Below are 26,096 nucleotides of genomic sequence, written 5' to 3'. Positions count from 1 at the left end.
GCGTTCTCCTCCTCCCTGCAGGAGCTCCAGGTGCGTCACTTGGGCAGAAGCTTTCCAGCATTCCACCGTCATTCCTTGCTGAGACAACGACTGGGCAGACGTACCCACTTTGGGCTGAGAGACAGGAACTGGAGGATAGATTAAGTGGTGAAGCCCATTTGCCCTGTTCAGACGATGGAAACGGGGAGTGCAGCAAGGACAAATGGTACCACTGGGAAGCCAGAGGATGTGAAGAGTCCATCTGCCCCCAAGAAGGAAGAAGAAGTGAAGAAGAATACAAACTCTAGTGGAGGCGAGAAGGAAGCTCTGAAGGGCACTGGCAGTGCATCTTTGGAGACAGGGCAAATCAAGAGCTCTCTCTTTTCCGGCAGTGACTGGAAGAGGCCCATCATTCAGTTTGTGGAGTCATCTGACGAGAAGAGATCGACCTACTTCAGCATGGATTCGGCAGATTCAAAGAAGATGCAATATGCCAGCGGACAGATAGGAGATATGAGGAGACCACCGCTCTCCTTTGCAGAGAAAGGCGATCTCAGGAAGTCCCTCTTCAATTTGGATTCCAAAAAGAGCTTCCTGCCTAGTGAAGGGGAAGGGAGGAAGTCATTGTTCTCTGGGGGGCAGATGGGGGACCTGAAGAAAACTTCCCTCCCTCTGGTAGAGACAGGGGACCTGAGAAGATCCACCTTCAACAAGCCTGACCGGGCAGCTGGGTCACGGCCCAGGGTGAAGCTTGAGGATGTTCTGTGTGATTCCTGCATTGATAACAAGCAAAAGGCCGTGAAGTCTTGTTTGGTGTGCCAGGCTTCCTTCTGTGAGCTGCACCTCAAGCCCCATCTGGAGGGAGCAGCTTTCCGGGACCACCAGCTCCTGGACCCCATCAGGGACTTTGAAGCAAGAAAATGCCCTGTGCATGGGAAGACCATGGAGCTGTTCTGTCAGACAGACCAGATGTGCATCTGCTACCTCTGCATGTTCCAAGAGCACAAGAACCACAGCACAGTGACAGTGGAGATCGAGAAAGCAGGAAAAGAGGTAATGCTCTTTTTATTGCATTTTCTCATCAGTCTTTCCAATGCATTTCAATATTACACCACAGCTTTTGCTTTCCAGCCTACAGTTTCTCCTCAAACCATGTCTGCAATGTAATTCTGGGATGCAGGGGTGATGGATGGGAAGCATTTAGTGGAGAACGGATATTGCCTGAGTTCTGCTGCCATGGGATCATTCTTCTTCTAATGGCTGGTTACAACAGCATAGCACTGGTCTTGTGTAGCAGACCTGATTGGGGGGGTGTGGAGAACCTGGCTTCCACCCCTGGTTGCACCACTGACTTTCAGCAGAAGCTGAATCAAAGCCCTACATGCTAAGTTTTGTGTAGTGATCCCCAGAGCCAGAAAGGTGAGCACTGCTCAAGTTCAGGATCTCCAGAATACAGGTAGTCGGATGAGTGGCTGCTAGAATTACTAATGGCTACTCTTGCCATGTCAGCTATTTAGAGCGAGATTATGGGGTTTTGTTTTTCTCTTCTGTCACGGATATAGTAGTGTCAAGCACACCTATGGGAAGAGTAATTTGAAGCTTAGATGAAGAAAAATTCCTGGTGCAAACACGAAACATTATCATTTCCCCTGATGTGTTACTAAAATAAGTTTAGAAGATGGATATCTAAGAGATGAGGCTGGTGTGTGGAGCAGTGCTCACTAATCAAAAGTCTTCCACCTTTGTTTGCTTCAAGTCTCACGTTTTTTGCTTTCTGGGTGGACATATGATTATTCCACTAGGTGCAGTAAAGATCAGAGTCTCACCATGTTTGGTGCTATACATCCTCATAGTAAGAGCATGTCCTGGCTTAGAAATCTTCTAAGCAGACAGGACAAGAGAGATTACAGAAGGGAGACCCATGAAATGCTAATGTAAACCAATTTGCCTAGAGTCACATAGCCAGGCCATGGCAGAAACTGGAAGGGCACTAAGTAAGATCTGCTAAATCCAACTCCTAGGCACAGCCCAAGCCAGTGCTCTGATGTGGTGAACAGGCAAATAAAATTAGCCACTGCTGGAAATTCCTGAGTTACCCTTAACATGGAAGAACAGTTTAAGCCTTTCTAAGGTGGTAGGAATATTTCTCTCATAAGGCTGAAAGAGCACCTTATGCAGAGCTTCTCTCTGTCTTCCTCTGCACATATTTTGCCTTTTCTTCCAATGTCATCTCCAACTTGCAGACTTACTGAAACCAGACAACATTTCTTCCATGTCTCAACCAGTTTTTCGTAAAGAAATTCCTGCAGGGCTTGCTAGCCTGCTGTTTGTTTCATTATTGCTTATTCTTGTGTTTTTGATGTCAGCTCTCAACATAGCATATGCTAACTCTCATAAAGCTGTGTCTGGTGTCTGCCAGGTCGTCCAATTCCTCTTAGCCATTTCTACCGAAAAGAAGTTAACAGCTGCTCCCTGAAGAACCAAACTTAGGCAGAGCCCTCTTCCTGTGGTTGGATGGACCTAGAACACCTTGCTTTTAAAGAGGCTGGGCAGAAGAGACTTTACCTCAGATTTAAATGATGTTTGATTTCTTTCTCAGAATCCTCGTGCCATTCTTGTTAGCACCATGCTTTAGTTCCTACACTGTCTTTAGCTGTTTCTGCTGCTGCTAAGCCTAAAGGATTTAGGGCTTTATCAACATGAATCATACACATGTGCAAGCTTCTCCTGACAACAAGTTTTGATCATGTTGTAACTTGAGTGAGTATTCACTCAGACTAAAACAATTAACAGGATAGCTGCTGCTTGCAAATGTTTGTTCCTAGCGCCGATTTATTCACCAAAGGTGGAGCCTTAGCAAGAACCAGAAAGAGGAATGAACATTTCCAAGTCCCTTGTGTGCACCACCTATTCTTTTCCAGTCTTGCAAATCAGCTGAACTGCGATGTGACCACAAATCGGAAGAGTGGCAAAGTGTGAAAAGAATAAGCAAAAACCCCACATCAGGTCATCTTCATCCTTGCCCTATTTTTAAAGCTTGCATCCAAGCAGCATTGGGGTAGTTTTAGAACCTCCAAATTTGCTAACTATACTGCTGGGCTGGTGACCAGAATACAGCTATATCTTCCCAGACCCTTTCACACAATGTGGGTTGTCAAGGAACAACTGGTTTACCTGCAAAGGTTTCCCAGTCCTTGGCTGTACTGCGACTCCAAACCTGGAGAGGATTCCAGCAGAACTTGGTGTGTGTCACTGACTGTCAATCTGGGCGTTCAGCAATTTGATGGCACAAACCTGTCGCATAATAAGGCATAATATGCTTGTTTTAGGTACATGTATTCCTTTCATATGGCAGAATTAATGCCGGTTACAGTCTCTTTCATGAGTCTGCCTTTGCTATAGACCTGTAGGGAAGAGAGGTGCTGTACTTCAGTGTTGGGAAAACAAGGGATAGTTTAAGATCCTTCTGTAAAATTAGGTAACTCTGCTTGCTCCACAGTGCAGACAGAGACAGTACAGCTTAAGAGAAAAGGAATGCAAACAAGCCAGTAAACAGACACCTACTAGTTAGGGCATTTAGGCGAGCAGTGGAAAGACTGATATTTCTCTGTCTGTGAGACAGAGGAAGAACACAGCAGCATCTTCCACTTTTCAGGAGCCTGGGGTAAGAGTCACTCTTTTGCTGGTGTGCTGCTGAGCAGACAAGAGCAAAAGGCACAGGGGGTCAGACAGAGACTCTTTTCCTGATTTTCCACACAGTGATATTTGCGTATTTTACCCATCAAACCTTTAATGCCTTCCCCAGAGCCACTTTGCGTTAGTTTCCTGCTGCAGATTTAGAAGCAAAGTAACACCCCCACCAGAAACCGCTCAAGAAACAACCAAGAAAAAGGCTGTGAGGCTGGGTAATAACCACACACAGCTGAAAAGTGAAAACTGTCAATAGCAGCTTGTACACCCAAATAAAACCCTCTGGCCAGCTTGATTTATCAACAGAACTAGAGTCCCCCTTTCAGACAGCATCCTTCATTTTGAAAGGGGATCCTTTATTCAAAACCTGTTTTACAGGCCTGTGCTCAAAATGAGACAACTTCACATATGCCTCCCAGTCAGAGAGCTGTAAATAACCTGTCGTTACTATCCAGCACCAGCCTTAGTACTCAGCACGTCAGGTCAGTTCTACTGAAAAGCACTTTGATTCTTTTCTTTAATACTTTACCTTTAAAGAAAAGTCCACATTGCACAGCAGGTTTAAAGAGGCAGCAGAGAACTGCTGTGCAGAAACGGGACCTGGGTGTTCCTTGTTTCAACAAAGCCCCTTTTAAAAGGGGAGACTTCACAGAGGCTGAACTGGGCTTTGAAGTCAACCATCCACAGACATGCATCCAGAGGGATTTCCATCTGAGCCCTCTCTATTGCTTTCACTGTCTGAATAGAGAGCAAACAAGAGAGTAGCAATATGCCAGTGGAAGGATTTTTTGGCCCTTCTCACTGATGCAAGGTTAGGGCACAATGTGGCTGTAGGACCTTAATCTACACGAGTTGTGGTTGCTCTGCAGACACAGCTTAAAATAGATGCTCTTTCCACAGAGATGGTGCAAGTTAGCTGCAGGACGTTCTTCCTAGCTGGAAGCTAGAAAAAGTGGGAAAGCTTTGACCTGCTGCAAACTGTGATTTGCCTGTTTGCCTGCATTCTGCATTAATGCCTCTGCAGTGAGGGCAGAACCCAGGGAAAATCCACCAGTTTGTAAGTAAGGAATTCTCTTCAAACTGTGCAAAGCAGAGAGCCTTTTCTGGCCTCAGCTCATGTCGTGACAAGTGGCATTATTGCAGGATGCTGGCAGAGTCTACAGAGATTGTAGCCCACTGACACCCACCTCTGCTTAACTAAAGCCTAGATAGAAAAACGTAATGGCAAAAGCAGCAGAAATAACATCTCAAACAACTTGCTGATTTCTCAGCATGTAATTTCTAATACAAGCCCTGTATGAGGAACAACTAGTTTAAACACTTCTCTAGCTTCATTATTGCATTTGGTTGTTGCTGTCGGGTAATTAGCATAGCTCTCCCAGGCTGGTGACACAGGGGTGTTCCCTGATTCAAGGACTGGGTTCCCAGAGCATTAAGACATGATGATGCTTGTATTGCTGCCTTGCAAAAATGAGTCACATCATGATGCAAGATTCATAATCTCACATCTCTAGGTCCTTTACAGCAAAAGGGCTGGGTTCAGTTGTGGATGTACACTCTGAACTTTCACTTAGGCCTCTTGACTGTCGTAGCAAACTTAGACTCTAACAGGGGATCCTCTCTTAGCTCGAAGACTCTCAGTGCCAGCATTTCTCAGCTTGCTATAGTCAAACCAAATGGTCTAAACCTGTATTTCCTAGAGCTTCTTCACTGTTAGTATTTCTGCGCTGTAGGGACTCCCCTTACAATGGATGGAGGTGCTATATTATCTTTCAAGAGGCCCTTCTCAACCCCAAGTCTCACTCAATGGATTTGTTCTGGGTGGTCCATCACATAAGAGGATCAGGAGTTCCTGACCCTGGAAAATCTGAGAAATATGAAGAAAGCTGGGAGAGAAGCTTCTTTATAGGGAATAAAGTGGAGAAGTTGACAATACCTAGTACCTGTAGCCAGCCTACTGTAAATGTAACACAGGACGTACGTGGACAGCTAAAGCAATCTTTCAGCCAGTCCAAGACTGATCAAGGCCTTAAAAACATCACTTTTGCTTAACCCCTTACATCGTGTTCTATCTCCAGAGCACCCCTAGTGAATAAGTCTCTTTGTACCCACATCACCAGTTCTTGTACTATTCCACTATTCCTTGCTGGTGTCTGTGCTAGTGTTTTCTTTTGCCCTCAGTATGGGCATTTTAACCCATGCTGAACCTGGATGACTATGGTCATTTGCATTCTGACTATTGGAACTATCTCTGTAATTTCCACTTGCAAATCATAATTCTCACTCTAAATGGTAGTGTGGGTCTGCTCTTAAATAGTTGTTACATCCCATCCCAGAGGCACCCAAACTACCTTTCTGGGTGAAGGGATATGATGACTGCAGCAAGCTGTTAGGAGTTAGTATCACTTTTGAGCAAGTAATAGTTTACAAAATTCCTTTGATACCCATCTTAATTAAAAAGTACTATAAAAGCATAATATTGCTATCAATATCTTTCCAAGCACCACCTGATTCTTTTTCCTGTTACCTTTCTTTTCAAATCCCTGTGTTTGAGAGTATCTGTGAAAAGTCTGTTCTTCTCCAGTCTTTCTCTGTATGATTTCACTCATATTCTTGTCATAAGAATGTCCTGATATTTAGGGATGAGGAAGGAAACAAGACCTCCCATTGCCCAGGAGGTGTGCTTTTTACTTTGCTAACAATTAATGCCATGTGCTCTGAACCCCTGTAGAATATGAGCTTCAGCTCATGATGGTATTTACTTGACTTTTGAAGGCTGTCTGGGTGTATGGATAGTATTTAGATGGCCAGTGCTCTCTTAACTCCCAACAAACAAGGACAATTACAATGACAATGTGAGGATGCAGCTTTGCTGGCATTGAGATACCTTGGAGTACATTTCCCTTTTTTGTTCCTCCTTTCTTCTGTTTTATAAGGCAATGAAACAACCATCAAATTGTTTTCCCTCTATAAACAGAGATTTTTTCTAAATTGGAACAGCTAAAGTCAATGGCTCTCAGATGCAGCTGTGCATGATTCAAGCTTAAGAGGATGTTCAGATGCTATGGTGACTGGCACCAAGACAAGAGTCCTGATGGGCTGATTTCCTTGGTCTGAGCTCTTTGACAGCTTACTGCATACTCTTCTTCACCGTGGGATGCTGTTTTCTACTCCGTGAACGGAGAACTGAAAACTTTAAAACTTCCACCTCAAGGGAAACCATGATCACCAGGGAAAACCCAGGTTTTCATGTTGTATTATCTTCTTGGATGGCAGCAAAGCAGTGGGAACTACAACTTGTGTTTTAACAGCAGGGAGACCTCAGTGTGTTAGGTGCTGCAGGAGTGATTTTATCCTCATCTCCCCTGCCTCTAACTGTTGGCCTAAATGTAAGTGCTTTTGAGTAATACAACCGTTTGCCAAAGGATCCCACATGAACAGCAGGTTTTCAGAACTTTTCCAACGCGACACATATCAGCCGCAGTGGAGTACAGGTAATTCCTGCAAACTGCGTAGTTCCTAAATAGCTCTTGGGATGAATATCCCATAGCCAGATTGCCTGTAGTTATAGTTGTGCTGTGACCAGCCTGTACACACATGAAACACACAAAGATCTTGAAATGCGTAAACAAAGGTTTTGTCATGAGCTGTTGGGCAGGGACGTGGTGAATATGAACAACTGAGGGAGGGGTTGCCCAGAGTTAACGGCGCAAGGCGTTACTAAACAGCCAGGTCCTGGTCTGATCCAGAGACATGGCATGCACACCACCCGGCGTGTTACACCAGTGCATAGCTGCCCGGCCCTCCATGGCCTCCAGTTCTATGAACTGCCTTGCATGCAATTGTCTGCTCTGAGCTTCTCTGCGAAGCCAGTGCAAAATGAAATGCAAATGAAGCCCAGTGAAGTTGCTGATCTAAGCCAAGCAATGGTTGACTACACCTCCTCCCTCCTCCTTCTCTGTTTTTTATTTTTTCCAAGCATTCCCCAGCTTCATCATAACATGAAAGCTCTCAATTCAGAGCAAATTAATCCACAATCCTGTCTAAACAGAATTCCTGCCGGAGGCATCGTCCTCTTGTTGCAACACTCGTCAAACGTCATTCCGTAATTACATGAAAACTGTTATTGCTGCAGAGGCACACCCTGGGATGGGCCCTTCACTGCATACACAGCTGAATTTTGAAACAGGCCTCTTCCCCCTCCAGCTAATGACTCTAATGTGATTAAAAGCGGCACCATGACGGTAGCCTAGTAGGTGGGTGCTTCTGCTGTCTTTGCTGAGGGAGCTGAATGTCTTGACCCAGCGAGAAGCTCTGGGATCTTGTCCAGTGTCAGCACATGATCCCCATTTCAAGCAGTGCCAGGAACCTGTACCTCCCAGCTGTTATTGTTCAAGGCCAAATGCATAAGTGGGAGCATAGCGCCTCTTTGAAGTAGGCCACCCTCAGCCCCAGTTCATGAGACTGTCCTCTCCTCACAGGCTGAGCTTTCACTGCAGAAAGAGCAACTGCAGCTGAAGATCATTGAGGTAGAAGATGAAATCGATAAGTGGCAGAAGGAGAGAGACCGTATCAAGGTGCGTATGGGATATTCATTTCAGTTCACTTCTCTGTTTTTCCTGTACTTGTCATTTTCTTTTCCACTCTCTCACATCCCTCTCCTCCTTTCCTCTATTTGTCTGACATAGCCAGCTCTTATTCACTCCATCCCTTATCCTGGCTCTCTCTCATCACTCTCCAAAACTCGCTCATGCCAAGTCTTGGAAACAACAACTCCTACTAAATTAACATTGCAACATACCCTGCAGGAGATCAAGAAGAGGCAGCACAGCCTTGTTACAAAATGATCTAAGGCACCTCCCTGCTTTGGGTCCCTTACAGTTCTTCTATCACTAGTAGCCAGGCTGATTCGGAAACAAAGGTGTGCTGCTGCTTTCTTTCCTGCTAGACCACACACACAAACTGCAGAAGGGCTCTGGATTGCCCAAACAGAGATAAGGCAACAAGAAAAGACGCAGTTATGCCAACAGACACCTGGTATATGGTGGAACAGCTTATTTCCATACCGATACAGGGCTCTATTATAATTCTTTCATCACGCTAAGAGTTAGAACATAGTCGTGGTGTTATTTTTCTCATTTATACCCTAACTGAATAGAGCAGTGAAAACACAATTTGAGGACACCCCAGAAAATCTGCATAACATTAATAGGCAAAGCCATTCTTCTCCCTTTTATGTGGTACACGTACATTGTCTTGCCAGTTCTGCTTTTCGTCTGCGTTATTACTATTATTACGATTATGACTATTATGACTGTTATTACTATTATTATTATTGGAAACCTGACCTAGAAATTTTAACTCTGAATAGTTACATCCACAGTCCTTCTGAGGAATGTTTCAGAGGGACCTAGAGGTGAGGTTTGTAAGAAGCAATTCAGCACCTTTCGTCCTTTGAAATGGTGGGAATTTGGTCCTCAAATCCTTCAGGAGCCAGAACCATGATTTAGAAAGTGAAACAGTGTTTTTAAATATCGCCCGAGAGTGCAATTCGTGAATTCAAAGATATGCTCTTATAATCAGGAAGACAGCATGCCCTTTAGATTACATACACACAATTACTGCAAGAACAAGTATTACTTCTCTTGGCATAATGTTTCTGGTGCTGACTTACATACCTAGAGCCTCCACAGTCACAATCTAAATGCTGAGGATGCTTGGACATACACCCCTCTGTTTCCCTCTGTTAGATGACTCCCTGAGAAGTGTAACATGTTATTTCTCCTGCCTCTTTCCTGCTGCCTCCTCTCTCTGACCCTTCCCTCTGCAGAACTACACCACCAATGAGAAAGCAACAGTGGACCAGCATTTCAAAGAGCTGATCCGTGACCTGGAGAGACAGAGGGATGAAGTGAAGGCTGCCCTGGATCAGAGGGAAAAGATTGCATCAGAGAATGTGAAAGAAATCGTGGATGAGCTGGAAGAGAGGGCAAAGCTTCTGCGGGAAGACAAGGAGCACAGGGAGCAGATCCACCAGATCAGTGACTCCGTGCTCTTCCTGCAGGTAACCGAGATCTCGGTTTACTGTCTTTCCATGAAGACAGTATTTGTCCCAAAGACAAATCCCAAGCTGGTGTAAGATGCGTTAATCTCCTCCAGTTCAATGCACATTTGTGGCAGGAACCTACCCTGACATTTGAAGCTGTCTCTGCTCTGGTAGGTGAAGAATGAACTTCTGCATGCCAACTCCTGTGTTTTTTTGTAGATGGCTGCAGCTCACAGACACAACATTTGTCTGCCTCCTTTGTCATCTTCACTGTTCTCTTTTGCACTCCATACTATTTGGAGCCTCACATTAGCCAGTTCCCTAGGATCTAATCTCCATCTCTTATATTCCTCAGTAACCGCTCCTCCCTTCTTTTTGGCAGGAGTTTGGGGCTTTGATGCGGAATTACGTCCCCCCTCCATCTCTTCCAACATACAGTGTGCTGCTCGAAGGGGAGAGTATGAGCCCATCTATGGGACTGCTCAGAGATGACCTCCTAAATGTTTGCATGAGGCACGTGGAGAAGATCTGCAAGGCAGACCTTGGCCGCAACTTCATAGAGAGGAACCACATGGAGAATGGTAGAGTATCTGAGATCTACCCCTTCCCTCCCTCCCTCACCTAGCACAGAGTCAGAGGTGAAGTGTGATCAGTGTGCTCTCACAGAGGAGAAAATAAGCAAAGACCTAGGGAAAGTGGGAGAAGCACTACCTGTAGCTGGTTAGTGCCACAGCACTGCAGGGAGTCTTCTAAGTCTTAGAACCCACTTACTTTCTGTGTCTCCCAATTAGTTCTGCAGAAAGGACTTATCTTGCATCAAGCTTACACATAATTTTAGGAGGACGGGGAACTAGAATGGGACTCCACAACCGAGTTTCATTTCCTAGCTCTCCCATAAAGAGCTTTTGTAACCTTGGGCAAGTTAATTATTCCCAAAAGATGACCTCCTGAACTAAGAATAATAGGGATTGGAATTAATAATTATCTTACCAGGCTGCTGTAAGGATATAACCTATTAATAATTGTGGAACCTAGATAACAGAACAATAAAGGTCAAGAAGCTGGATAGGTAACATGAAGATAAATTGCACTCTGCTGTTCAGGAGGATGTGTGACTCAAAAAGATGCAGGGATAATCTCAAATCCAGTTCATACAATACAAGCAGCTGAGGAACTTTGCTGCAAATCTGCAAGATCGCTGTTGTTTCATTCAAATTCACAGTACTAATTCCTGCCTTATTAATACACCACCTCTTTCCTGGGCAATAGCCATGCAAATCACTCTAACTTCCTTCTGGAAAAGACAGATCCACATTACAAGATGATATGATAAAGGAGAAAGGAAAGAAACAACCAAAAAACCCCTCCAAAACAAAAACCCAGACAAAAAGCAGCCTGTTGATAAGATGCACAGCAGTAAGAACAACATGGGTTCAGCTACTGGTAAACATGGTAATGCTTTTCAGTGCCTGGGTTTTGTGAATCAGCCTGCCTGCATTTACAATCTAGAGCAGTAAGAATGAAGGTAACATGGGACCAGAATACATTTAGATCTGTAATGAGAATCACTAGTATTCATCAAGTGACAGCCTGCTGCCTCCCTACATTATGAAGAGAAAGAGTAAGCCCCTGGCCCCAAGGAGCCTGCACTGCAAACAGTTCATTAACGTTTATCTAGTGCCATCAATCTCCATTAGACATGAATTAGATGGACCAGATTCTTCTGGTCTGGAGAACCCAACTTTTTAGTTCAAAGTGCTCATGATGCATAGCTAGAGTTGGATTTTTTAACTCTCCCTGCCCTTCAAGTAGTCCCAGAAACTGAACGTTACTTATCTTCCAGCATTAAACACCACCATGTACCTGGTCGGATTCTCAATACTCTCTTTTTGCCAACCCTGAAGCAAATATACTTTACTTGGCTATTTGTACAACCCAACGAGAGTATGCATACGTTCAGTTCTAGTAGCTCTGGATAAAAACTGACTACTTCTTGATCATTTATAATTTGGGCCCCTTCCATATTACTGATGTCAGAAGTCCTCAATGGTACTTGAAATCTGTGGGATTCAAGTGCCAAAATATGAGTGGGGCAACAATTATCTACTACCAGAAAGCTGGGCACTTTGAGAAACTTTACCAGGGATTTAACGGGCACAGCTTGGAGTCTGCCTAATGAGAAGAACAATGGTATCCACTCAGTTGGGAAATGTTATTTAAGGTGAGTCTCAGAAGCTTCAGAGCTCTCCGTTTTTCAAACCACAGTTACACTTGAAAGAGGACAGCACTCTGCATCTAGTGACTGCAAGGAAATAACTTCACAATTACTTAATGGATTTAATTAACTCAGACTCCCCGAGTCACTGCAACAAATTCATTTGCAACTGGCTTGATCTTCTAGTGTAAAAAACTTCCCAGGAAGAAATATTACATTAACGGAATGAAACCAGCTTAATAGCAGACTCCAAAGGGAATCCACTTTCTTTTAGTTGTCATAACAGGTACCTTCTTAGTAGTGTGGCAAGGAGGAAAATAATCAGAGAGCATCCAGGGATTTTAAATAACACAGCGATAAATTGGAGAAATAACATAAAAGTTTGTTCAATGACTTAAGAATCAAAGAATGGAACTATTTAAACGTGGGAAACAAATTCACATCCTTGCAGAGAATAATAGGTTTATAGAACACTCGAGGCCTTAAAAGAAAGTATTTTTATGGGCATCTGTACTGATAGAGCACCATTTCCTGTGGGTCAGTGTCAGAAAATCAAAACCAGGCTGTGTAATACTTGGGAATAAGGTAGGTTTCATCTGCTTTGCATGCAGCCTGAACCAAACATCCTTGTCCAAGAGCCCAGGATGTTAGAGCTGTTTGCAACTCAGGTTTAGCATTTTTCTTTAAGAAGTGAAGAAACCAACCTACTGAGCTCTCCCAACACTGATTTTCTTGAGCTTTGTAATACTTGCAGTTCAAGATCTGCTAGTTGGAAGCCAGCACAGGTTAAACACACAAAAGAAGCCAAACCACTGCTTTTGAAGTGGGATATGTTTTTAGCCACACAGCAGGATATTGGTAGGAAAATGCTTCACCCTCAAATCTCCCTATGGATTTGCAGGAGATAGCGTATCTACTGAATGGCCAAATGCTGTGCTATGTCTCTGAGGGAGCTTTCTTCTTTATCCCAGGCTGAACCTCTGGGCAGCTACAGCACTGCTTTACCTCCCAGCCAAATAGTCCCACAGAGGTATTAAGAAAAAACAGAGAAACTCGTTTTCGAAGAGCAGAACCTTCTCTCCTGCAGCACTTGAAGAAACAATTCCAGTCTGTTATCCCCTTCCCCCTATTTCCACCCCTCTCAAGACCACTCAACAGCCTCCTCCAGCTCATGCCCTGCTCTGCTTTTCCAGGTGACCACCGGTACATGATGAACAACTATGAGTGGAACCAGCCCGACAACTTGAAGAGATTTTCCATGTTCCTGTCTCCCAAAGGTATGGCACCCTAATGGTGGCCTGGCTTCCTCCAGAGTGAGAAGAGGGAATTGCTAAAAACCAAAGCAAGGCAATGCCTTTAGAAACAGAAAACCAGAAAGGGTAGCACACAAAACAAGTAACCAAATTTCCTCTGGTCTCTAGACCTGGATTTGCCAGGTGTTTGCAGCTGCTGTTCTGCAAAGCCAGATGGTGGGCAGCTTGAAGGGATATGCCAACAATTAGCACTGGCACTCCCCTGAAGGCACATTTGAAGTGCAGTGTTGCCTGCTCTGTCGTTAGGGTTCCATGGGGATAACCCAGATCCCAACACTGAGCCCTTTGTCTGTATTTTCCCCTTTGCCCTTCTCCTCTGTTCCCAGCCCACGCCTGGCAGCTCGCTGGCAGCCCTGCCTGGCGCCGCGGGGGTGAGGATGCCTTTTGGAGCAGAGGCGGCATTCCCAGTTCAGCATCAACAGGACTGTTTCCTGCAGGCCCCCCAAGTTAGGGAACATCCTCTTCATCAAAGGCTGCAGGGGGCATTTTGCCAGTGGTGGGTTTGTTTTGCATGGAGCCTGTCTCCAAACACTGCCCGCATGGTTATAGCTGCTGTGCTGCCCCAGCTGCTTCAGAGCTTTACAGGCCCCGTGCTGTCAGGGAAACACATGTTCTGCTAAGTGGAGCTGCAGATGCTCGGGAGAGACCACAGACTCAGCCCTGCATCCAAAACTGTTTTCAATCTTATGGGATGGTGCTAAGTTAGTTCTAAAATTGCGTGGTCCGAACCCATCTCTGTCCAAATTCACTGGAAATAGCCCAACATGCTTTAGAAGAGTGTGATGGGGTGTGATGGGAACACAGTAGACAATGCCATTCTGCTGTCATTGCTCCTATGTGTGTCAGGGACAGGGCTGCAACCTGACGTGGCAAAAGGAAAAGTAATAAGTGACAGCGCCATTGCATGGCATAGCCTAGCTGCTCACTGCTCCAGACCGTAGTGCCTGGACTTCCCTCTGCTCCTCTCTGGATAATCAATTGCCTGGGAACAGGGGCTTGCTGGCTCCCAGCTGGGATCCAGCATCCCAACCTCCTGAAGGATGTGCCTAGAGAAAGGAGGGATCATCAGAGACTGCTAGATACAGGGTTTCTTATTTAGTGCTCTTTATTGGAGCCAGTGGGGACACTTGCTGGATGCAGTCAGCTGGAGAGTAGTGTGAAGGCTGCAGAGCAGCTTGCAGTTCAGTGGGCTACTGTTCCTGCAATGGATTTTTGAATATACAAATACTGGGAGAGCATTTCTTCTGCCTACACACGTCTACCTTTTCCTCAGAGCACAGGCATGTTGCCTTCCAAAACTACTCATTCTGCATTTTGTACCAACAAAATCACTTTATGCAGAAAAACCTAAGCACAATCTCTGCTGAAATGGGATTTGAATAGCACAGAATGAGGACTCAATCCTCTCTACCAGGATGAGGACTCAAGCATGATAGAAAGGAACCAGCTGCTGAAACCACACTGATGAGGTGTTTGGGAATGGAAAGAATCAGTAGGCAAACAGGAGACATGACCCATTTAGCTTGCATGCTGGCTAGCAAAGGATGATCTGATGAATAATGCAATGTACCCATAATCATTTAACTCTCTAGAGATTTCTATGCTCTGTGTCATGTAGCACTGCCTCCCATTGCATCTTTTCTAAGGAATTCCATAAAATGGGATTTAAAAAAACAGAGGACCACCCCTTGCATTGCATAATACACAATACCCTTGATTATTTCATGATAGTTTTGTAACACACCCTTTTTCTCGCTAGGTCGGATCACTGCAAATCCTGCCTGAAGCCACAGTGGCAAGTCTGTTGGCTGCACTGAGGAAGGCTACCCAAGTTGTGCTCTGCACTAACTGCAGTGGCCCACACTAAGAAACTGCTTGGATTTGAGCTGAAACCTGTTTTTAAGCCCTGCTTAAATTCAAGGAGACTTCTACTGCCCTAGTAATTAAAAACAGTATCACAGAGCATCTGCTTGCAGAGGTGTCATAATGAGGCAGAGGGGAGACATAAAGAGTTTCAAATGCTGCCTAAAAGATAGAGGAACAATCTATTCCACTTCTCAACACTCCTTTCTGTCCTCTCCACTGAGCTTTCTTCTCCTGATGTGGCAAACAGTTTGGCCAGAGCCAGGAGGAGGTTGGAAGGATCATCTTGTGCCTTTGGAAGTCTTTGAATGAAGAGTAGAAGGGACTCGGGCACACAGGAAGGGAGAACCAATAGCTTAAATAGAAACACAGCTTAAATAGAAAAACAGGCCACAGGATGGCAGCATAACAGCTCGAAGTATTCACCTCTTCTTCACTCTTCTGGGAGTCCAGTGTCTCACAAAAGAGATACAACAGCACTAGTCTGCATCACAGTAAGACGTCCTAGTGAAACCCTGGAGCACATGCCTGCCACAGTGGCTGAGACAATGTGTGCTGGAACAAGAAATGTTCCTCTGCTTGTGTCTCTTTAAGCTCCAAATCCAAGCCTCTGCCTGCATGACTCTTTGCAGAATAGTCGCGTTGAGTAGACAAACCTGAGTTGGCAATTTAATGCAGCTAAAGACAGTTCTGTGGCAGTTAGAGTGCTTTGTTCTGTAAATGAGAAGTCTATTCACCATTCCCTAGAACCCAGAATAAAAAAGACCAGGCTTTTCTCTACTCCATGGACCCAGATTTCTGGTTTGGGGCTGCTTCCAAATTGGTGGGGACTGTTTCATAGAGCAGCGCCAGGCATAGGCCTTTGAGCCAGCTCATCAGGAGCCAACTGCTGAACTGGATGCTCTTGTTTTACAGCCAGTTTCAACCCACGATCATGGGAATTTTCCTCCTTCCAAGCGACTGAGGAAACACTTGGTACGGGTAATTCCGACTTCAGTGTGAAAGGATCTAACCCCCCGTGCCACAGCTTTTGAGCTGGCTAACCAAACCTCTGCTTCCCTTCTCAGCTGTCCTGTGACCTGTCAATCACTGTCTCACACATCCATCTCTTAGCTGGCTTATCAGCACTGTCTGCATAGACCCAAACCCAGGATCTCACTGCTCTAGATCCAATGTATACAGGAGGGAAAGGCACCCCTGTCCTCGCTGTTCAGACAGCGAAAGAAGATGGAAAATGTAGGTGCCAATTTGTAAAGATCCTGAGATTCCTAACCAAGTGCAATCAACAGGAGTGCCAACATCATCCAAGGCAATCAGTGGAGGATGTGGTAGACTCCAAGTACCCTCAGCCCATCTCAGAAGCACAAGGCGGCTCTTCTCCATCAAACATACACCTTTTACTTAGCGTATTAGAGCCTGCGCTTGTTCACTGTCTGTACAACATCCAGCACAATGAGGAGGGGGTGCTTTGAGCTAGTGTACCAAGAACCCCAGCAGCAGTGAGTCATGCCTTTTCTTCCCAGATGCCTACAATCCTTTTTCTCACCCATATTTTCTTTCTTTGCTTTCTTCATGCTCAGAGGGTCCTGCCTTTCCTGTCATTCAGAGGCAGCCTACAAGCATCCACGGCCACTCTACCTGGGGGAGCTCTGGTGACTCACAGCCACACCTAAGTTGTTCCTGCTTTTCATGCCACAGGCAGGGCTGTCTCCCTCTCATCATCTCTGCTCTCAGATTCATTCTGGCAGCCAGGGTCTGACCCCAACGAGGCCAGAAAGGGAAGCCTTGCTTTAATTTCTATGGGCTTTGAATAAAGCCTCAACTGCTTGGAGGCAAGGGAGCTTTGGCAGTTATGTAGTTTTGCCTTGTTACTCCTGTCTCTGGAGATGCAGTTTGCCTGCCAGGAAGCTGCTGCTCTTCAGTCACACCTGCACTCTGGGTCTCCCAAGAGAAAGGCTCTTCCCTGCCTGTCTGGAGCATTGGGATCAATTCACACTTGCACACTGTGTACACTGGGACCCCACAACTGACTGCACTCATCTGCCTTTTCTTACTAAGAGAAAAGGGACAAAGCTGTTAGTTCCCATTTTCCCCCAAGCCAGTTGAAGGTAGTTTTACAGGGTGTGTTTTGAAATGCTTAGGGCTTCCCCACTGCAGCATGCAACACCATGGAATAACACAACCTCTTCTATCTTCCAGTTGGCAATGGTACTAAGCTGCCTTTTCAATTCTCCTCGGTGGGACAGAATCCGCCCGGTGACTTCAGCAAACAGTCTGATGGGAGCCTCTTCACTAAGACCGGTACTAGGCAGTTGGTATTTTATCCCTTCCTTCTTTCCCTTTTTTAGGTGATAAGACTTTCAATCCTCTTCTTGCTCCCCCAGAGAAGGTCTGGAGCAGTCCTACACCTAGCCCATGTCTCCTATCCTGACTGTCAATCTCTAATACACACACACATGTTCACACGAGCAACTTACTCTGCTGAGCCAGGGCAACAGGAGTTTATTAAAGAGTGTTAAAAAGTGTTAAAAAGTTTTATCTAGTGACTAGCTGAAATGGGCTTAAATTTCATTTGCAATGAGAATTTTTGATGGTTATAGAGGCACAGGGAGCAGGAAAAGATACTGGGAAATGATGTTCATGGCCATTTACCCCTTTAGCTTCATGAGTGTTTTAAAAGAGCTATCATCCTGAAAGAATAATAGCCACTAAGCACAACATTTAAAACCATGTGCCGTAGCTGCCTGTTCTCCTTCATCTGAACCAGAACCCCCGTTCACTGTCTCATAATCCTCTTTTCACTGCTCACTAGTTCAAGGGCACCAGAGGTGGAATCCAAGAGCATCAGCACCTGCCAAGCAGAGCCAGATCTGACTAATTTGTGAATGGGAGATTATGGGGAAAGGCCATTGCCTGATAGCACTAAAACTGGTTGTGATTCAGCAGAGCTGGTGTTATTTTTGAATCAGAATGGAGCTGGTGTGGTAGAAGGGGGTTAGGGCTTATCACACTGCCAGAGGTACTGTCATTAATTTCTGACGTGAAACCCAGGTCTCAGCTCTTTGCAGTAATTAAATAGCCCATAGTGTTCTTTGCAAGAGTCAGAATGCTTAGTTCGGGACTTGGCCTAAATTTAACTGGACTGATTGCATTCCACCTCTCTGCACTCCTCAGACTTTTTAATTAGACAGACCTTCTTTACTTCCTTTTCCAAACTGATTGGGTGGTGGAATAGAGATCTGTCTGACGGCTATCGTGTCCCGCCCCAGTAATGGCTGCATTTCAATGTTAAGTAATGCAATACTAATTATGTGGCACTTCCAGTCCTGCTGCTCATCTTGATGCTCGCAAGGGGAGATGGGGATGGTGGCAGGGACTGATCTATAACAGGTTGTTTTATGTTGTCACAGCTTATCCTTCAATAGTGAGACATCAGTCTGCAAAGGTGACACCACAGACATGGAAATCCTCTAAGCAGTCTGTCTTGGTAAGAAATATACCCTTGGTGTGAAAGCATGTGCACAGCTTCAGCAAGAGAACTATCCGCTTTAGGGATACCTGAGACTTGAGAGACCAGGGCTTGGGTTCTTTGGAGATGGGAATGTACAAGCTTCAAGACAACAGCTTCTATTTTATTTCCCCGTGGTTAACTGCATCCACAGAGGGATGCAGGTTAACACTGCTGCCACCACAGCTCTGGGTTGTAGGAATAATCTGTACTTCAAAATGACATGTTGAAAATATTTTGTCCTGGTCTAAAACTTGATCCAGGCTTCTAGAAGCTATAGAAATACTATAGCACACATGCTGCTATCTGTAGTACTTTTCCTCCCTGCAGGGATAGCATACACTCTTAGTCTGTGACATCTAGAAAGCACAGATTGTGAAAGTGACTCCAAAGACAAAAATATAAGAGTATCTTGCTAGTTACATCCTAGAGTGCACAGAGGCAATATCAAAACTGAGGGGTCAGACTATTATCATAAATCACTAGAACATCAGTAAGTCATTCATTTTGTACTGTTAGCACAAACCAGGTAACAATACATTATAAGGGGCAGAAGACAGTGCTATTTTAGGTCTTATAATCTCAAACATACAAGGTTGACAAGCAGTTAATGCATAGCCACAGAAACACTAAGTTCATCTATTTTTCTTAACATCCATTCACACTGTGCTGCATTAAGATCTTGCATGACCTGAATCAAGATCAACAAGCTTTTGCCCCCATCTCCACAGATGAAACCTATTTTTTCAGTTCTGATTCTACATTTGTGGAAGATTATTTACTGTTCCCTGGAAATAAGACTTGTAAGAAGCAGAGAGTCAAGAACTGAGAGCATTTCCACATTGAAGGAAGAAAGCAAAGGAAACACACAACAGTTAGAAAGTGGCTAAGGACTGCAGCTTTATGTCTCTACTACCTTTTCAAGGCCCTACCAGGATATGAACGCCTGTGAAAGGGATGTACCTGGGTAGACTGTTTCACAAAACCCAGCCTTGAGTCTCTGAATGTGCTACTGCAAAATGGATCTCCTAGGAACAGCAAAGTTTTGTAGTGTCTTCTGTCTTGTGTTTTGATCACTGCCTTTCTAAAAGATCATCTACTTCATCACGTGTGCGCTCAGGTGGAGGCTTTTCCCAGTGATTTTAGATATCTTCCTAATGGTGGTGGTATACAGGGGAAGTCTGGCCAGGAAAGTGAGTCTCTGTTAGCACTGGAGGATGCGAGTAGGGTGGTCCTAGCAATAAGCATCCTGCTGCATGACAGGTAGCATGCTGTGCTTCATGAACACAACCCATGCTTTCTTTCCTTAATCCCCATAGAGACAGCCTGGGTAACTTCTCCCACATGAAGTCATCAGGCTTTTTCTTTTTCCCCTTCTCTCTCATGCATACACTTGTAGTGGTTATTTTATTTTTACAGTCTATATTCACCAGATAGCCCTGAACTAAACAATTGACTTGATAAATATAAGCATTAAAAAGTCCCAAAATAGAAATACATGCTCTGGACTGCAGGAGCTCTGCAGGAGCTTTTATGGTCTATTGGGCCAATAATCGACCTTTTAAAGAGTCTTAAATATGTATTTAAGTAATACACATCCTAAAAGTTCTGTAAATATGAATTTTCACAAAGGACTCTACTGTTTAAGGAGGAATGTCTTTTTAACCCACAGGGAGTTCTTTAAAATGAAGCCTCCCTCTTTCATATCTTAATTATATTGGAAATTAAGGCCATAAAATGAAAAGAGCTTCAACAAAAAGGAACATTGAGCGGGAGGTATTGGTAGTCAGCACTGAGCAGGAAGATGGGTTGGGCTGGCTTTGCTCTGTCCGTGCTTCCAGCCTCCTGCCATGCCTAATATTAACAAGAGCATTGCACAGAATGTTCCTGTGAGGTCTCTCCCACCTTCTGCAAGCAAGATCGGGGTGGTAGATCAAACCTGAGACAGATAAGACGTTACAAAACCACAGTTGTTCCTGATTACCTTGGACACCATTTCACTAGTGTAAGCATATTGTCATCCGGGCTAGAGATTTTGCCTTGAACAGAGCAACCAGGTATCACAATCCATAAATTGGCTTTTGCGCTTTGCGATCATCCCAAGCCAACGACATGCTGCACGACACAACTTTGCTTATTTGTAATGGTGCAGATAAGAATGAAATTCCAGGGGTAGGTCCTGATGAGAAGACGTACAACTCAGGACTGCAGTAAACAGAGCTAGAGCAATAGACAATGGCAATTCCTTTAAGCTCTGCCCTTGTCTCTACCTTTACACTTCTGTTTACACAGACGTTTAGTACTGGGCCCTGCAACATGTGCAGGTGTGAATAAACAATACACCATTGTGTGAGAATTTCCATGCACAAGAGTTTTGGCACAAATAAATACCATGCGACTTAGTTGATCACTCACATAACTGTGCATGGCTTTAAATGTGAAACCTCTCAAGAGTTCTCAGGTTAGTAAGCAATTAAAAGACAGTGACAGAAGCATAAAAATAAAGGTGACATTCCTCTTCTCCGAGAAGCCTCTCATCAAAACATGAGTCATAGTCTGAGATTTTATATGATGCACAGACTCATTTGGCTCAGGAATGAGGTCCATGCAAAGCATGTGTATGAATCAAAAAGCAACACCATTTGCATATGATCACTTCAGCACCTCCAGTAGTGAAATGAGGCAGTGATGCTCTGCAAGAGAAAAGACTGAAGGTGTTAAGATATGTACGGTTGGGCTACCTAGGAGGGTGAAGTATAGGTGATCAGTAAAAGAAGGTAGGTCAAACTCACATGCCCCAAATTCTCCATTGCAGTCACATTACCGCCCCTTTTACGTCAACAAAGGCAATGGAGCCACTTCCAACGAGGCACCTTGATTCCTGAAGATTTAGGGAAGAGCTGGCAGCACTTGGAGTGAAGACTCAGCTGCGGATTTTCATGGATGTACCTGCTACTATATTAACCTTACTGCTCTAATCTCTGCCAGGGAGAGGGAAGGTGCAGAAGGGAATAGCCTTTACTGGAGGAAACAAAGACTTTTTCCAAATCACCTAATCGCCTTGAAAGCTCTGCAGGCCTTAACAACGTAACCCCATCCTCTGCTGTCACCTCCTAATTCCCTCTCTGTCAATGCCCTTCCCTTTGCTTCTGCAGAGCAAGCTGCTCTGCTTCTCCCGGGAAGCATGCATGCTTGGGTAGCAACCCCTCTACTGTACCAGTTGTCCCCTTGTCCTAAGCGTGTTTATATGACCATAGCCATTAAGTTCTGATGAAGGTCCCAAGCTGGGGGGGAGCCCAAAGGTCTTCCTGGAATGAAGAGGCCCCAGCCAGCCACTGGGACAGGCTAAAGCTCTTCCCTTGCCGCTCTAGCCTGTCACTCGGAAACAGGGAAACAGCTATCAATGGCATCAGGTCCAGTGCTGCCACCTCCCCAAGACCCCTGCACACTCCCCCCAGCCTATGCCAGTGGCAGCACACTTCCTTAGAGCCCTCCTTTAGCTCAGCTCTGCTCCTGCTGCCTTTCAAAAAGCCATCCAAGAGGACCTATTCAGAGCTGCTACAGCCCAAGGCCAGCTACTGGTGGAGGGCAGAAAGACTTTCTATCCCATTAAAGTACCCCCCCAGCCACCTTTTTAAATTAAGGAATAAAAAAAGAAAATCCATCCTACTAACATAAGATTGATTAGATGCCATAGGTGGTGGGTGCTTTTTCATTTTGTGTTGGCTTTTTTTTAATTCCCCTAAACCAAAATTGATTAATTCATTGTGTTTCAGGGGTTGGTTTTGGTTTTGTTTTTTGCAATGGGCAATGAGAATTAGTACCATAGCTTTTTGCTCAGGATAGCATTTTTTATTTGTCCTCCGGATAGACAAATCACATCAGCAGCCAGCCTGCAAACCAGGCAAGGCTGGTTGAGCTTTCCATGATCTCACTGAGATTATTTTCCTTCCCCTTGGATGAAGCTGAGAGGTTCGGTCCATGCTGTGCAGAAACCTCCCCAGGCCAGTCGCTGGGAGCAGATGGCCCATTGCAGGATCAGAGCCCTCAAACAGTGATGAGCAGCTGCCAGAGAAACAAGACCTTACAGCTACTTTTCACCGTTTGCTCTGTTCAAGCAGTTTTTGGAATGGCTTCCCCCCACCTTTCCTGCCCCCAAATGCTTGCGATACCTTGCTGAGAGGTCACACCTATTCACTCCCTGAAGATGACTTTCTTCCTGGGCAAAGATAGTGCTTTTTAGTGCGACACCTCAGACAAAACTTGGTTGCTCCAGAATACCTGAAATGGCACTTGTTATAACTACTTTTTTTCCCAAATGACCAGCGGGGAAGGGGATAGCATGGCAGGGAAGGATGTGAAGAAAAGGAAACTGAGATAGAGTTGCTAGGAAATACACTGAAGGGTTTGAGTATGTTTGTGAAAGGATAAAATAAGCCCTCCCCAGATCTCACCGTTTGTTTTGCCCCTGAGCAGGCATCCAGTAAGCACTTGTGTCCCTTATGTCCCAGTAAAACCTTCTACCACCTCCTTTGATTTTCCAAAATGTGGGTGTGATCCCTCCCTCCTCTTCCAAAACTTGGATAGTAAAATCCAACCCTTCTTTCCTGCCCTATAGAAGGCTTGTTGCGGTGTCAGATGGGGGCTGCACTGCCCCTCGCCTAGCACACAAATGGAAGAGTGTCCCTTCGTCCCACTGTCCCATCCCTACAGCCTGTTTGCTCCTTGTCCTCTCCTCACTTCAAGGGCCTCACTCAGACCACACACACATGACTTTCCACACTGGCACACTCCGGCAACAGGAACGGAGCTGCTCCCCACTTGTGTTAGCCCAGGAGGATGCCGGACCCCTCCTTCCAGTCCCATTGTACCTCGCTAGGGAACTAACAGCGCGGCTTCGAGGTGTATTGTGCATGAACTGTTTTTATCGTGTTTGTCTTGATCAGCAAAGCAAGAGGAATTCCACCTCCTCAGACAGGACACGACTGCGCTGATGTAAGTGAGGCCCTTCACGTGTGCAACATACTGCAGAAATAAAGGAGAAAGCTCCATGTCTGACCAAAAACAGTGGGTTTGAGGTCTGTCTTTGGTGTTTGTATGCTTGTGAGAGTCTCAGTGAGGTTAAGCCCCTTCAAAATATTCTTTAGGTGAGTAAAGGGTTTGGAGAACCCATTTTCCTAGAGGCTTTCTTTTCACAGCTGTATGGATGAGCCAAGGTCATGTTAAACCAGAGAAAATTCCCACATCCTTGAAGATGAAAGTCAGACTGATGGATGCAATTGTAGTATAATACCTTCAGAATACCCTGCAGATATGCCCAGCTAGGTCAGTTCCCAAACAAGTCCTTCCCTGCAAGGGCATTTCCAGAAACCCCTCAAGCCTGTGGCTGTTCATTTTTCAATGCCTCTCCCTTGCCAGAGTTAAACCTCATCAGTTCACACTGGAGGAAAGCTCTTGCTCACCTATGTGCTGGCCAAAATCAAACTGGGAAAGACCAGGCTTTGAGGAGATGGGCTGAGACACTGTTCTTCCCCAGCCTGGACCCAAGTCTCCCTGGGAGGTTGGTTATGGGCACCACTGGGACCCTGTATCCCCTTGAACCCCTGTGGGGAAACAGAACTCTGACTCTGCACAGCTCACATTGCTTGCCTATATCATGGCTTCTCTAGTCTCTGAAGAAAAGAATAAATCCACTGTGGGATACTAAAGACGTGGGTTCAGGGCCAGACATGCACAGACGTAGCCCTGACAGCCACTTAAAAGAACAACTGTACACATGAATCTGTGGGGATAAGAACAGAGGCAGGCAAGGTTTATTCACATACCCTCGATACACATTCCAGAGGATGCCTAGCATATTTCTTCTCCGAGGTACTAGGTATCAGCTATTTTTCCCCAGACATTGCTGACAGTCATTCATGAAGAGCAAGGATACTACCAATTCACTTGAGAAGCCAGTAAATCCTCCTTGTTTACCCCACATGGGACTTACCAGGGAACAGAGCTCAGCTCTTTCCCATCAATTCCACTCACTGCCTCCATTACTGTTATTACTGTGATTAAAAAGCAATCAAAGAGAAATCTTCTTCCTGTCCTGAAATTGCTGCAAATGTCTCAGTTCCACCATTTAAGCATGAGAAGAGCAAGTTACAAGCACGCACTGCACTCCTGGACTCTGCAACCCTAGAACAAATAATGGAGCTCATCACCTGAGCAGTCAGAGGCAATAAACAGGACTGGCCGTGCCGGTGGCATGGGGATGGAGTAATGAACCTTGCTGCTGCAGGGCTGGATGCCTGCTTAGGGAGTCTAGTCAGAGCAGTCCCAGACACACATAATGAACTTCACAGCCTGGAAGTGTGGCCTGAGCTCTGTGCTGCTGCACGCCCAGCTCTGGGGTCAGACATCAGCCCTCCATCCCAATGAGATCCCTGAGAGAAGGGGTGGGGATGATGGGGCTCTCTGGTCCGGGAAGAAGGATGGAGGACACTTGGACACCCGAAGCTGGGCTGTCAGACAAAGGCTCGGTGACAAAATGTGCAGCCAGTGTGACTCAGGAGACGTGAGCAGCTGTGACACCTCTTTAGAGGGTCTGGATACTGATGAGATCAGGAGAGGTCTTCTCTTTCACCCCCAGCAATTAGGGGCCAGGGCAGCAGGTCTCATTGAGCCGCAGTGCTTCAGAGCCTGGCTCTGCTGCTGTGCTGCGAAGATGCAGGGCATGTTCCTGTGTAACAGGCTACCTGCCTGTAATCACAGCCTTCTGGTAATCAAAAAGGAGTGACACTGACTGCCGTGCAGATAAGAGCAAGTTCATGCTGAATTTTACTAGCAGATCTGTAACTGTGGGCTTCTGAACTAGAACGATGCGTGATCTGTGCTAGTCCAAGGGAAACACAGATAACACACGGATGGACCCCCTTCTTGGATGTCAATTGGCTTCAACAGTCAGTGGAAAAGCAAAGCAAGTAGCTCCAAAAGCTGATCTTCACTAATCATTCATTCAGCTCACTCAATCACTTCTGTTACCACAGCAAGACAGGCAACTGTTTTATCTTCGTACATATTAACCATAAAGTTTTTAAATGAACAAGTCTTCAGGGGCATAAACAATAATAATAAAATCTAATTGCTTGTGAACCTTTAAGTTTTTGCAATATTTTAATGAGATAAATTTGCCACTCTCTTGCACAAAGATAACACAGAAATAAAGGTTTTGAATTTCCTAATTAGCAAGCGTAAAATACAGGGACATGTTCTTAATAAAACTATTGGGATGTTCAACCAAAGACTACGATAGCTTTTGAATTTTCATTGCTAAGAATCTGATCTTTAAACTTACATCTTTTCAGGCTACAAACCTTGAAATGATGCAGCTTAACAGAGCATTTCCTCCAGACCATGGTGCGCTGGACCAGTTCACCATAGCTCACAGGTGGACAGATAGAAAACACTCTGTTGCTTAGTACAAGTGAGGCTTGT

The 26,096-nt window shown here is 45.2% G+C and overlaps 1 protein-coding gene across 2 annotated transcripts; it reads left to right on the top strand.

Moving 5' to 3' along the window:
• On the top strand, nucleotides 1–23,673 carry TRIM29 (tripartite motif containing 29). Of its 2 annotated transcripts, XM_030505607.1 has the most exons (10): nucleotides 1–552; nucleotides 628–1,032; nucleotides 8,151–8,246; nucleotides 9,500–9,733; nucleotides 10,098–10,296; nucleotides 13,124–13,207; nucleotides 16,022–16,081; nucleotides 17,306–17,407; nucleotides 18,517–18,593; nucleotides 21,430–23,673. In XM_030505607.1, exons 1-10 carry the CDS (start codon nucleotides 175–177, stop codon nucleotides 21,490–21,492), a joined length of 1,698 nt encoding a protein of 565 aa, XP_030361467.1. In that variant the 5' UTR covers nucleotides 1–174; the 3' UTR covers nucleotides 21,493–23,673. The 2 variants fall into 2 exon arrangements, with proteins under 2 accessions (XP_030361467.1, XP_030361466.1); XM_030505606.1 differs by having other exon boundaries at nucleotides 1–1,032.
• Nucleotides 23,674–26,096: the final 2,423 nt, after the last annotated feature.

This window comes from Strigops habroptila, chromosome 17 (genome assembly GCF_004027225.2).
Source record: "Strigops habroptila isolate Jane chromosome 17, bStrHab1.2.pri, whole genome shotgun sequence".
Classification (NCBI taxonomy): domain Eukaryota; kingdom Metazoa; phylum Chordata; class Aves; order Psittaciformes; family Psittacidae; genus Strigops; species Strigops habroptila.
This window is presented reverse-complemented; position numbering and strand designations above follow the sequence as displayed.